This window comes from Nicotiana tabacum, chromosome 2 (assembly GCF_000715075.1).
Source record: "Nicotiana tabacum cultivar K326 chromosome 2, ASM71507v2, whole genome shotgun sequence".
Lineage (NCBI taxonomy): Eukaryota > Viridiplantae > Streptophyta > Magnoliopsida > Solanales > Solanaceae > Nicotiana > Nicotiana tabacum.
The window spans coordinates 103,071,950-103,084,407 of NC_134081.1; the positions used below are offsets into that span (position 1 = coordinate 103,071,950).

General features: G+C 36.8%; 2 protein-coding genes across 2 annotated transcripts; one reads left to right on the forward strand and one right to left on the reverse strand.

Annotated features, from left to right (window-relative positions):
- Positions 1-595: 595 nt before the first annotated feature.
- Positions 596-1,483, reverse strand: LOC142167799 (uncharacterized). Its single transcript, XM_075227751.1, has one exon. The coding sequence runs from the start codon at positions 1,481-1,483 to the stop codon at positions 596-598; it is 888 nt and encodes a 295-aa protein (XP_075083852.1).
- Positions 1,484-4,765: 3,282 nt separating this feature from the next.
- On the forward strand, positions 4,766-5,673 carry LOC107778042 (ethylene-responsive transcription factor 4). The gene is given in 1 exon segment (NM_001325253.1): positions 4,766-5,673. A coding segment is annotated over 1 exon segment (678 nt). The 5' UTR covers positions 4,766-4,769; the 3' UTR covers positions 5,448-5,673.
- Positions 5,674-12,458: the final 6,785 nt, after the last annotated feature.

Genomic DNA, 12,458 nt, shown 5'->3' on the forward strand with positions numbered 1-12,458 from the left:
AGTTTCATTTGTGCAAGTACTCGAGGATGGACAATGCACGCGCCGCTCCCATCGTCCACCATAATGTGTCTTACATCTGTATCTAATATCATAAAGTGATAATGAGGGCATCATAGTGAGGGAAAACCAAATCGTGGGTATCTGACTTATCGAAGATCTTCGAGTTCATCGTACCATTCATAAGTGATTGACCGTTTGAGCTTGTGGGTTGTGGAGAACTTTACGTGTTGATTGAAACGTCGTCTCCACCCCCGATGATCATTTGAATGGTGCGAGTCGGTGAGGGTGGTTTCGGCGGTCCCTAGTGTTGTTCACGTCCTCGGGCAAAGTTGGTCCTTCCTCGGTTGCTCAACAATTCTTTGAGGTGTCCTTGATGAAGCATGTTCACGACCTCCTGTCTTAGGGCGATGTAGTCATTAGTTTTGTGACCTCGCTCTTGGTAGAACTGGCAGAGGGCGTCTGATTTTCTAGTGCTTGGATCTGATCTCATCTTTTGTGGCCATTTTACTTTTGCTCCGAGATTCTCCAATGCATAGACTATTTCTGAGGGCGACACACAAAAATTGTGAGGGGACAGTAAAGGGGGAATACCTCTCTAGTTCCGGTGAGTCCCTGTCCTTGGCCTAGATGGCCCCTCTTCGTAACGGGAGAGGGGCATGATGGCGCTTCTGACATATGGCTGATGTCTTTCTCGGTTGGATCGTGGAGCTGCAAGATCTCTCTTGGCATCATTTCGACGATCCTTCCTGATTTCGGCTTGTACCGAGGTCAATCGATGAGTTGGCCCATTCAGGTCGTCTTCGTCGGCACGGACCTCGGCACAGTAGGCATTGTGTATTTCATCCCAAGTGGTTGGAGGATATTTCATAAGTCGGTTTAATAGTTTTCTGGTCGCCCTCGAGCCATTCCTGTTCAGCCAGTTCTGGAAAGCTGCTACAACCATTCCTTTCGATACATTCGGTAAGGTCATCCTTACTCTGTTGAATCGAGCGAGAAAGTCCCTCAATCCCTCTCCGGGTGATTGTTTAATGGCAAATATATCGTTCATTCTTGCCTCCGCCTTTTTAGCCCCAGCATGGGCCGTTACGAACTTGTCGGCCATCTCTTCGAATGTTTCAATGGAGCGCGCGTGCAACTGTGAATACCAAGTCAATGCTCCTCCGGTAAGGGTCTCGTAGAACTTTTTCAACAAGATAGAGGAGACTTGTTCTTTGGCGAGATCATTGCCCTTTACCGCAGTGACATAATGAGTTACATGATCTTCGGGGTCGATCGTACCGTCATAGATTTTTTGATAAGGCGGCATCGTGAACGTCTTGGGTATGGCATGTGGGGCGACTTCATCAGTGTAGGGTTGCTCGACGAACCGACCAACATCTTTTTTTGGCAAGAGTTTTGGGGCACCCGGTATTTTGTCGACTCTTTCTTGGTGTTCTCTCATTTGATCCCGAAGCATTTTGTTTTCATTTTTCATTTCTTCCATTTTTCTCAGAATGGCCGTGAGGGTGTCGTTACATGCATTATTAATATTGTGAGTGATACCTGTTACTGAAGGGGGAGGTCCGTGGTTCTTGGCCGTTGCTGGTGTAACGCAAGTCCTTGCATTTTCTTTAACTGCCTCCTGAGTGGGCTTGTTGAGGATGTCGGTCAGCGTATTTGTCGGCCAAGCTTCGAGTAGCTTGTTCACCGCTGGTGGCGCCTCTTCCGCTGTGAATGTGGAAGCTCCTTTCCCGCGGGATGCTGTGATACTGCCGTGAGGGAGGGGTGATCCACTTCGTCGGGGAGAGGTGTTAGGCGTTACCTGCCATGTCAGATCTGGGTGTACAAGGAAGTAGGAGCTTTTTTTTTTTTTTTGTGAACTGTGCCAGTTATAGATCTAGAAGAAACTAAAGATTTAACTAGAATTTCCTCACAGACGGCGCCAAATTGTTTGACCAAAAAATGTAAACTTTTGATTAAACTAATTAATATTGTATGACGAAGGGCTAAACCTAGTTAATGATAATAACTTCAGATCTATAATCGATTAACACCAATCACGCAAGAGCAGTATTGAGAGAAGATTAAATGTGATGTACATTCAATGTTTCAAGATCATTAATGATGAGGGATATCAAGCAATAAATAACGATAAATGACATTAAAGTAAATAAGGAGAATGATTCACCTAATATTTAATGAGGTGGATGATTCTTCTTTCTGACAATGATGAATGATAGACAAATACTAGAATGTTGGGACCCTTCTCGAATCTAATAGAAAAAGTGTGGAATAGTAGATAATCAAATCTCTTTAGAAATGTAGTGATTGTCTTTTATCTAGAGAGAAAGTCTGCTTTTCAAAGAATGTTCTTATCAGAGAATATTACATATTCCTCTTCCCCTATCTCCTTTTCTATTTATATGAGACATTTCTCAGTCAATCCTAAAAGTACAGACACCAAGAATATTTAATATGATATTCTCCAAATATTCTATTACAAAAACTAGTCGTTAGCACTCGACCTCGGTCGCTATTGACTACTCGGCTACGAGCCCTGTCATCTACTAATCGATCTCGTCCATATCGCTTTCTACAAATTTTAATGAATGTAGATTTTGACCCGAGATGTTTTTTTCGATTGGTACAAAGTGTCTAGTGAAGTGCAATCATAATAACAGTCACAATGGCAGGTAAAATACTAAAATGCATACTCAACAGCTGTTTAATGAAAAAAACAAGAGTTTACTTGGTCAAGCGCATAGGAACAAAATGAAAGCACGGACAATGTGGGCCTTGAATTGATAAAATAGACGCGTAGAGCGCGGAAAATGGACGCGTGTCTGCTGAAGATAGTGGGGTTTGCGGTGATCTGTCGGTCTTAAAAAGCTGAAGGTATAAGCGAATAGATAGACTCGTTTCATTAATATAGGAAACAATAATAAACTATTACTACTAGTAGTAGTAATATAATACTTTGAAATACAACAAGTGTGCAGTACTCTACGGATCTCAATATGGGTCACTCTATCAGGACAACAACATAGTCGGCGGCTATTGCCTATTGGTAAGTGAAATGTGCCGTAGTCGTATTTGTATTTTTCTACTATTAGACGCTTTCTTTTTGAATTGGTCATCATCTATTCCTAACTTACAAACCCCTTTTACTCATTGCTCTTTGGCGCTTCCCACCCACGCTCCAATAATTCTCTCCAGTCCCCTCACTCATTATCTGAAGTTCCCCACTCTCCCCCCTCCCCCTCCACGCTTTATAAATCTCAAATTTATCTATCAAAAAAATAAGAGAAGCTTCCAGAAAATAAGAGATTACCACAAGTGTGATTGGTTACTGAAATGGATAAAAATCATGAAAGATTAGGCTCTAAATTTTAATTAATAGCAATAAAAAATAATAAGTTATACTCTTTTGTTACAATTTATGTAAATTTATTTTCTTTTTTATTCGTGTCAAAAAGAATGACTACTTTCCCTCTTTGAAAATAATTTACCTTTATACAATGATTTATAGCCACACAAAATATATGTGCCTCATTTTACACTACAAGTTCAAAAGCCTTCTCTCTTTTCTTAAACTTCGTGCCCAGTCAATTGAGTTCGCATAAATTAAAACGGAAAGAGTATTTTTTATCTACTTGAGATTTTATTTATAGAGCTAATTAACAAATATGCTGATGAAAAGTAATACAACAACAACGACAATAATATACCCAGTATTATTCTACATCGTGAGGTATTGGAAGGGTAATGTGTACACATACCTTACCTCTAACTTGTGAGGATAGATATGTTGTTTCCAATAGATCCTCGGTTTAGGATGAAAAGTAACAAGCAATCAAAATATTATTTCCTCCGTTTTAATTTATGTGAATCTGTTTGAATGACCACAAAGTTTAAGAAAAAATGAAGACTTTTAGAATTTATGGTCCTAAACAAATCAAAAAGGGGCCCTAACATATTTGTGTGGTTATAAAAGCTTCTCATTAAAGTTAGAATTGTAAGTTTAAGCTAAATTGTTACTAAATTTAAAAATGACTCATTCTTTTTGGAACGGACCAAAAAGGAAATAGATTCACATAAATTGGAACAGATGGAGTAATTGATTTGAGTATTATATAGATATGTTGTTTCCAATATAACTCGGCTTGGGATGAAAAGTAACAAGTAATCAAAATATTAATTGATTTGAGTATTAAAAAATAAAGAGAGTACCACTTTGACAACACAAATTAATCACTCCGGAAATATAAAGATTTCATGGGACAAATACATTTTCTTTAACTTTGATTTGCTTATTATCTCTAAAATAAAATCTAAATCTAACGAAATTTTATATTAGTACAAAATTGGTATGTTGCGGTACAAAGCAGTGGACTACACGTGTCCATGACAAGCGTGGAGTAGAATAAACAAGTACAACAAACCTCATTCCTAACAAAACACGGCCGTCTAAGATCAAAAATCCAAAGCCGGCAGGGCCGGCAATCAACATCTTTAAACCGCTTATGTCTACGTAAACGCCCGCGTGCCACGTAACTCTCCTACACATTTCTCAATTATTACTCTCTCCACACACCTCTCTTCCTATATGACTTGGGCGGCGCTCTCTCACCTCCAGTCAAACCCCTCGTTGACCGCGCGCCCCCTACCCCACCTCCCCTTTTAATCTCTCTTCCTCCTCTATTATATAAGTAACTCTTACCTATCCTTTGTTCCTCACTCTGTTTTTTCACATAGAATATTAAACAGTGTCTTGTCTTTTCTTTTACAACATGGCTGTCAAAAATAAGGTTAGTAATGGCAATCTGAAAGGAGGAAATGTGAAAACAGATGGAGTTAAGGAGGTTCACTACAGAGGTGTAAGGAAGAGGCCATGGGGTCGGTATGCAGCTGAAATCCGTGACCCGGGTAAGAAGAGTCGGGTCTGGTTAGGTACTTTCGACACGGCGGAAGAGGCGGCTAAGGCGTACGACACCGCCGCTCGAGAGTTTCGTGGACCCAAAGCAAAAACTAACTTCCCTTCACCGACGGAGAATCAGAGCCCAAGTCACAGCAGCACCGTGGAGTCCTCTAGTGGAGAGAATGGTGTTCACGCGCCGCCTCATGCGCCGCTCGAGCTGGATCTCACGCGCCGTCTTGGCTCCGTTGCTGCAGATGGCGGTGACAACTGTCGCCGTTCTGGGGAAGTTGGGTACCCGATTTTCCACCAGCAGCCGACTGTGGCGGTTCTGCCAAATGGCCAGCCGGTTCTGCTCTTTGATTCTTTGTGGCGGGCGGGAGTTGTTAACAGGCCTCAGCCTTACCATGTAACGCCGATGGGGTTTAACGGCGTTAACGCCGGAGTGGGTCCTACTGTGTCGGACTCGTCCTCTGCAGTGGAAGAGAACCAATATGATGGGAAAAGAGGAATTGATCTTGATCTTAACCTTGCTCCACCTATGGAATTTTGATGATGACGATAATGTTATTTGGCAGAGAGAAGAGAGAGAGAGAGACTAATGGTTGAATTTTGTGTATACGTTAAAGAAACTGTTCGTTTTTTTCGCAGCTGAGGGGGTTGTAATGTTCTCTTGCTGTTTCTACTATTTGTTAACTCTAATCCTTGTTTAGGCATTCTGATTAATGAGAAAATTAGTGTTTTCTCCTTCCAAATATCTATCTAGCGTTCTTCTTCAGTTTTCCTTTTCAGCTAATCTAATGTTTGGAGCATGTTTTCTCCTATTTTTGAGAGTTTGTATTATATTTTATTATCCCAGCACTTAAGATCTTGTTTTGATTATTATTATTATTAATAATTTAATGTAGCGAAGTAATGATGGATAAGGTTCGATACTGCAATTTTTCTCAACTCTGTAGGCTTTCAATGTAAATTTAGGTGAATGGGTGGTGGTTCTAACTTCTAACAAACCTTAAATCATATCAAGTACACGAGCTATTTTTCTAATGGCTTTATTTTGTACTAGTACTTAATTATTGAGAAAAATACCATATTAGTTGCCGGCCAAATCGATCCCAAATTCAGAAAGCATTAAACAATTCAGTCTAAAAGGAAAAAGCATTTCAACTTCGATCCAGATTCATTTTTCGGTTGCAATGCCAAAAGTAGATAGTTTGTTATTATTATCTTTTTTTCGTCAAAGATAGTTGTTATTAGAGTTAATTAAAAATATGTTATGTCCAAGAGTGGATTTGAAAGTCTTAGTAACAGGTGTCTATTCTGAACAGTGAAGCCGGCAACAAAGGAAAAGGATTAGCTCCAGCAATTTTCAATGGAGCAGTAGATGTATGTCACGTGTGCAAGAGAAGTATTGATGGCCTAGATCAATTTCTATGGTACTCATTCAATTTTTTATTTATTTCACCATTAAATTATATTTTAACGCCCAAGGTACTTGCATGAAAGTATTTCTCATTTTACTTGTCCTATACATTTAAAAATGATTATAAACAAAAGTAAATACATATTATTTGTCTTGCGTTTTTAATACTCCTATTATTTAGAGTTGAAATAAAATAAATAAATAAATAAAAGAGTTGAAGGTACCATAGAAATTGATCTAGGCCATCAATACTTCTCTTGCAGACGTGGCATACATCCAATGCTCCATTGAAAATTAATGGAGCTAATCCTTTCTCGGCAAGGGAACAAATAGTGAAATGAATTTTATGGTATAATGAGGCGGTTAAACTCATTTTTGTAAAGTAGTATGATGTGAAACGGTCAGTTAAGCTCAAAATATGTTAATTATTTCCCCCTTAACAAATTTAACAAGTCACCGACGGGGTAGACAGGAAGCTTAAGGCAGACAGTATATGCCCCATTGGTAGTAGGTAACAAACCAATATTAAGAATTCCGTGTGGAAAGAAAGGGTACATGTCGTGTCTAAGGTGGACGGCACGTGTACTATTTCTGCCGTCCAAACATTATTTATTTATTCACTCTACCTCATTTATGTGAAGGTAATGAATTATTTTTTGAGCATAAATTTTTGTCTTTAAATATTTTGAGTTATTAATTCTATATATTTTTTTACATATTTTTAAATATATTAATTTTATTTTAAAATATTAAAATAATTTATGTCTAAATACATATTTTATTAGATAATTAAGATAGAGGGAATAATAATACTACAACTTTAAAGTATCATTTGGAAATTGGAGGGGTGAGTGTGTAAAAGTATGGATAATTTCTTCGTGAGAAGGAAGAAAGGAGAAGGAGAGCGGTAGGAGACAGCGGGTTTATAGGTCCCATGTTGTTGGACTTGGTGCCTCTGTTGGCCCACAATTTTGCCCTTCCTTCGCCGGCGGAATTTGTGGAGTACAGTAATAACACTTTCGCTTTCTCTTCTTTTCTTTGTTCCCTTTTCTGTATTTTTTCCCCCCACAATTCCTCGTGGGTGCGCTATGCGGCGGCCATCAGGAAGCATTTTAAATGTAAATTTTAAAGTAGTTAATGACTAAATAAGGACAAGAGTGGGTTGTCTGGTTAGCACCTTCCACTTCCAAATAAAAGGTTGTGAGTTCGAGTCATCCCAAGAGTAAGGTGGAGAGTTCTTGGAGGGAGGAAATCGAGGGTCTATCGGAAACAGTCTCTCTATCCCATGATAGGGGTAAGGTCTGCGTACACACTACCTCCCCAAACCCCATTAGTAAAATTATACTGGATTGTTGTTATTGTTAATGACTAAATAAACTCAAACCCATGTTGAATTATTTTTTTAATTATTTTTTATCTGTTGTTCGATATTTGCATTAGAGTTCGAATATGTTCGAATTCGTACCATGTAAGGTCTCATTCGGATGGAAGCGTTACTACCAAAAAGTTTTCATATCTATGGCTTGAACCAACGCTTGAATCCAAAACCTTTGATTAAGATCCGCTATTGAAAAATAACAAATATTTTTGGGATATTTTAAGGTGAGAAAATGAACTTATGAGGTGGTGATAAAGATTGCCAACACACGCGCGGTTGAAGAGAGTGAGTGAAGGAGGAGGAGTAGAGCGGAGGGGTGGGGACAAAGAAAGGGTACATGAAAGGCACGTGGGAAGGTGGTGGGTACGGCGCTAGATGGCGCAGAATAGGAGTGGGGGTATAATGGCAACGTGTCGAAAGAGCTAAGACAACAATGAAATCAAACGCCGCCTTGTTTTTCGCCGCACGTGGGTCCTACCACCGCCGGTGGGGTTAAAATGGAGACAGTCACGTCTTCATTCGCCACGTCTCACGTGACACCGCCATCAAAAGACTGCCATTTGCATTCACCATTTACTGAGGGCGGCTACTGTTGCCCACACTTTCTTCCTTTCAAATTAAGTGCTGTCAAATGAGTAAATAAGTTTAAACCACTAAAAATAAGTCAATGAGCAATTGCATTGACTTATTAATAAGTCTTCTTTGGGTTAAAATTGAATTGGCAAAATAGATTAAATGGGTAACATCAATATCCCCAGTTCATTTTAAAATTGAAACAATATCGTTAAAATTGACTCATTGTAATCTTCAAATGAATACGACTATAATAAAGATTTGTGAAATGGGTTTGATTCCTTCGCTCTTATTAAGATGTTTTGGCTTCGATTATAGGAATTAAAAAATCCTAGTAGGCATGCCTTCTCTTTTAATAGGCTTTACACGATGAATTTAGATTAGTTAAACCTTTATTGCGATTAACACAAATACTAAGTGGGTAACAAAAAAACCTACGAGGCTACAAATAACGGAATAAGTGCAAATTGGAGGAGTCTAGCAGCTATAAGAAAATTACACCAACGACCTTGAAAATAGTTGGTCTGGATTGGATTTTTTTGACCTCCGCTTGCTCCACGCAAACCTTTAAGGGACAAATAGCATGACATATTCAATATTTAGCCGGTATACATAAATTATATATTGATTATACACAATTACATATATATTATATATGAATTATATATGTATTGTATATCTTCCGGCTTTTCTTAGTTTAAGAAATTAAGCGAACGACTATTTGAGTTAGTTCTTCAACCTTTAAAGCCAAAAGCCAAAAGTATTGATCATGGGACAAGCGAGTGGCAACACTTATTAAACTTAAAGTTCTCTCCATAAGACAAAAGGGTCAAAAAATTAATAATGGCACCGAAGTGAACTATTTGTGCAAATCACCCAGCGACTATATGCAACAACAATCAAACATCTCTCTCATTTGTCCTTTTAGCCCTTTTACCTGGTTCATTTGGCCCATATCAAATTAGTTAAAGCCCTGCTCTGTGAGATTAATCCAATAGGGAGATCGGCCCAATATATTGTTTCTAAATGAGACTTTTTCGTATATATACGAGATTTTAAATTTATTTACCTAATTTTTTCTAAGTTTTTTTTTTACGGAAAGTAACTTGATATATAGAAATATATATTATTTTTATGAGATTTTAAATTTTTTTTTTACAAAATATATATAAATACGGTCAAAATCTACAATTTATCTACAACTTGAATATAATTTTTTTTTTTTTTACAGAAATCCGATCAAAACCTAAAATTCATCTACAATTTATCTACAACTTAAATATAATTTTTTATATAAAAAATCCAGTTAAAATTATAATTTATATACAATTATATTAGTTGTATATATTTTGTATGCCGTTTCTATACTACACATACAAAATATATACAATTTGTTTTTGTCTTCTTATTCGAGTTTCAATATGAAATTCTAATCAAAACTCCCTCGAATCTTCACCAAATTCTCTCAAAATTGAGATTTAAATTCCAAATGATATTCCCAATCATTTAAAATTACAGACACTCCAAATAAATAACAATTCATAATGGGTTGAATTTAGGATATGCCTAGTTAATTTAAAGGTGATGCTTCTTTTCTTGTGCTGCACATTTTGATGGTTTCGTCTCTATTGCTTCGTCAAGCGCACTGAATTGATGAAGTTTCCTTGGCCTATTCATCCATATTGAGAGAGGCACTATCAACGTACTTCGATGCCATTCATATTCGGGTGAATTCTCAGATAAATCTAAGCCCTTTCACCATTCGTATTTCATGGGACATATTCAAGAGATGTAATTAAAAAGATAACTAGTAGGGGGAAAGAATCTGATCGTAGTAGAAGATGGAGAGAGGAAAGACAACTTTGCTTACATAAAATCTCCAAGCAACGAAATACATGGGCATAGTGGAAAGGCTATCGGTTCATCCAAATCCATAGCTTTCGCTCAAATCTTGTATTTTTTTTCAAAAAATTATTAAGTACGTACAAATAAAAATTTTAACTACTAAATTAGATGGAATGTGATAAAATTGGAATCTGAATCCATAAATTTCAAATTCGGGATCCGCTTTTGACGAAATAATAATTTTTTGGTAGTTTACTAGTTTATTGCTGATGTCCAAATTTGTTCCTTCAATCATCAAGCTACTTTTTACATATTCAGTTACGACATCTTATCGGAAACTATATCCTGTAGAAGTTTAAAACAAGATCATCAAGCAACTGTTCATACATTTTGAGCTGCATTTGACGTCAAAAACATGCCATTTCCCATTGTCTAGATCATCATAGATTTGCTCATTTCTTATAGGGGAAGATTCAAGTAGAATATTTAGCTGGACTTGCACTCATTTTTTTCAAATAAAATTTAATTTATGTGCAGTGCCATAGAAAATTTACCCCACTTGTAAAATTTTACCGGGTTGTTGTTGTTCCCGTTAGAAAATTTAATAACAGAATTGATCCTCGATTCTAAATAGATTTACGTGTAGTACTAGCATCAACAGATATTATAGCAAGAATATAAAAAAGAAATTCTATATAATAAAAAATGACAAGAGGTGAAGGTGAAGTAGTACTTTGCCTAGCAACTACAACAACAACAAACTCCTCGGCTAAATTTTCCTGTTAATCCAAATCATATACTTTTCAGGGCAACTATACATGAAAAAACATTTCCGAAAACTAAGGTATTTCAAGGAGTACTGTGCCATACCACAGCACAAATTAAAGTAACTTGGAGTGCTATAGTCCTATAGTATGGGCCTATTGTCCTATTAGCAGCATTCATATTTAAACTTTCATAAAACCAGCAAAAGATAATGAATCTCTCTAGAGTGAAAGGGATGTGAATATTTGATTGGATGAGTCAGTAGGTCATAGAAATGGCATGTGGGGAACCTCTTATTATCTCTACAAAGCATAGGTCACTTCAGCGTGGTTGGCATTTCCCTACTTCACATACCATATTTCTTGTGAATCTATGACAACAAGTCACCTAACACCTAGCAAGAATATTGGCAATTTGGCAAACATCTCTGCCCCATGCATGGGGCGGATGTAATCTTGTCGTATCGAGTTAATCTGAACTCAAAACTTTAATACAAACTATAAATTTATATATAAAAAATTATTATATATAATAGCAACAATTAGTAGATATACGAAGTAATAATTTTCAAAATATAATGAGATTAATGTGAAATATTTTTAAAGGTTACAACCCATAAAACATAAATCATGTATCCGAGCTTGACACAGGGTAAGTTCAGAGTATCACTTCACGGAATAGACTTCAATTATAGCACTTCGGCTACCCCTCCTTGCTGTACATCAGATCATTAGTACCCTTCCTAGGAAACATAGAATATAAACATACAACGTGCAATCATAGTTAAGAAACTAGCTTGTTTCCTCGTGCTATGTTTGGTATTACTTCAATAGTCCTTAACCATGGTGAATGCATATGCATAGTTAGGTCAAGTTTCAAGATTTCAAATTTCAAATTTCAATCTCTCTATGTAGCTTAAAGAAGAAGCAGAAAGAAAAAAAAACCTTTCAACTAGCTAGGTTAGGATAATCCATTTTGTGGCTTTGGGTAGAGAAAGAAATTACATTTTGAATGTGTGTGGTACGATGGAATTCTTTTTTCATTGGAAATGTTGTTACGATATATACTTTGTTAGTTAACGAAAAATATTTTTTTTAAAATATAAATTAAATATTAGCAAATCAGCGATTGTGTTGATAAAGTTTGTGTGTTGGTGAAATTTTTGTGTTCTAATTAAAGACTAATAGTGTTACACTCCATATTTTCGTACGTAAAAGTACGTCGTAAGCAAACTGATGTAAGACCAAAAATGAGATCATCTTTGTAAGTATATACAGTAAGTTAATCATATTACCTTGGAGGTTAAAAATATTGAAGATCATGAACAACAAGTACTAAGAGGATTGGAAGGTACAGAAGCTAAAGTAATTGAAGAAAATAATGTTTCATCGAAAGTCGACAAGTTGGGAATGTTATAACTCGTACTTTTGGGGTGATACTAGGGTGCTTAACATGATAAGAAGGTTATGTTACGAGTTATTTTAATCGTATGATAGTCATGTAATAAATTTTGAAGTCAAGTGAGTTGTGGAACAAAAGTCAATGAAAGTTATCACAAGTTACGTTCATAAGTTTTATTG

Coding starts and splice junctions, on each gene's coding strand:
- LOC142167799 (XM_075227751.1), bottom strand. CDS start 1,483: ATGGAAGAAATGAAAAATGAAAACAAAATGCTTCGGGATCAAATGAGA.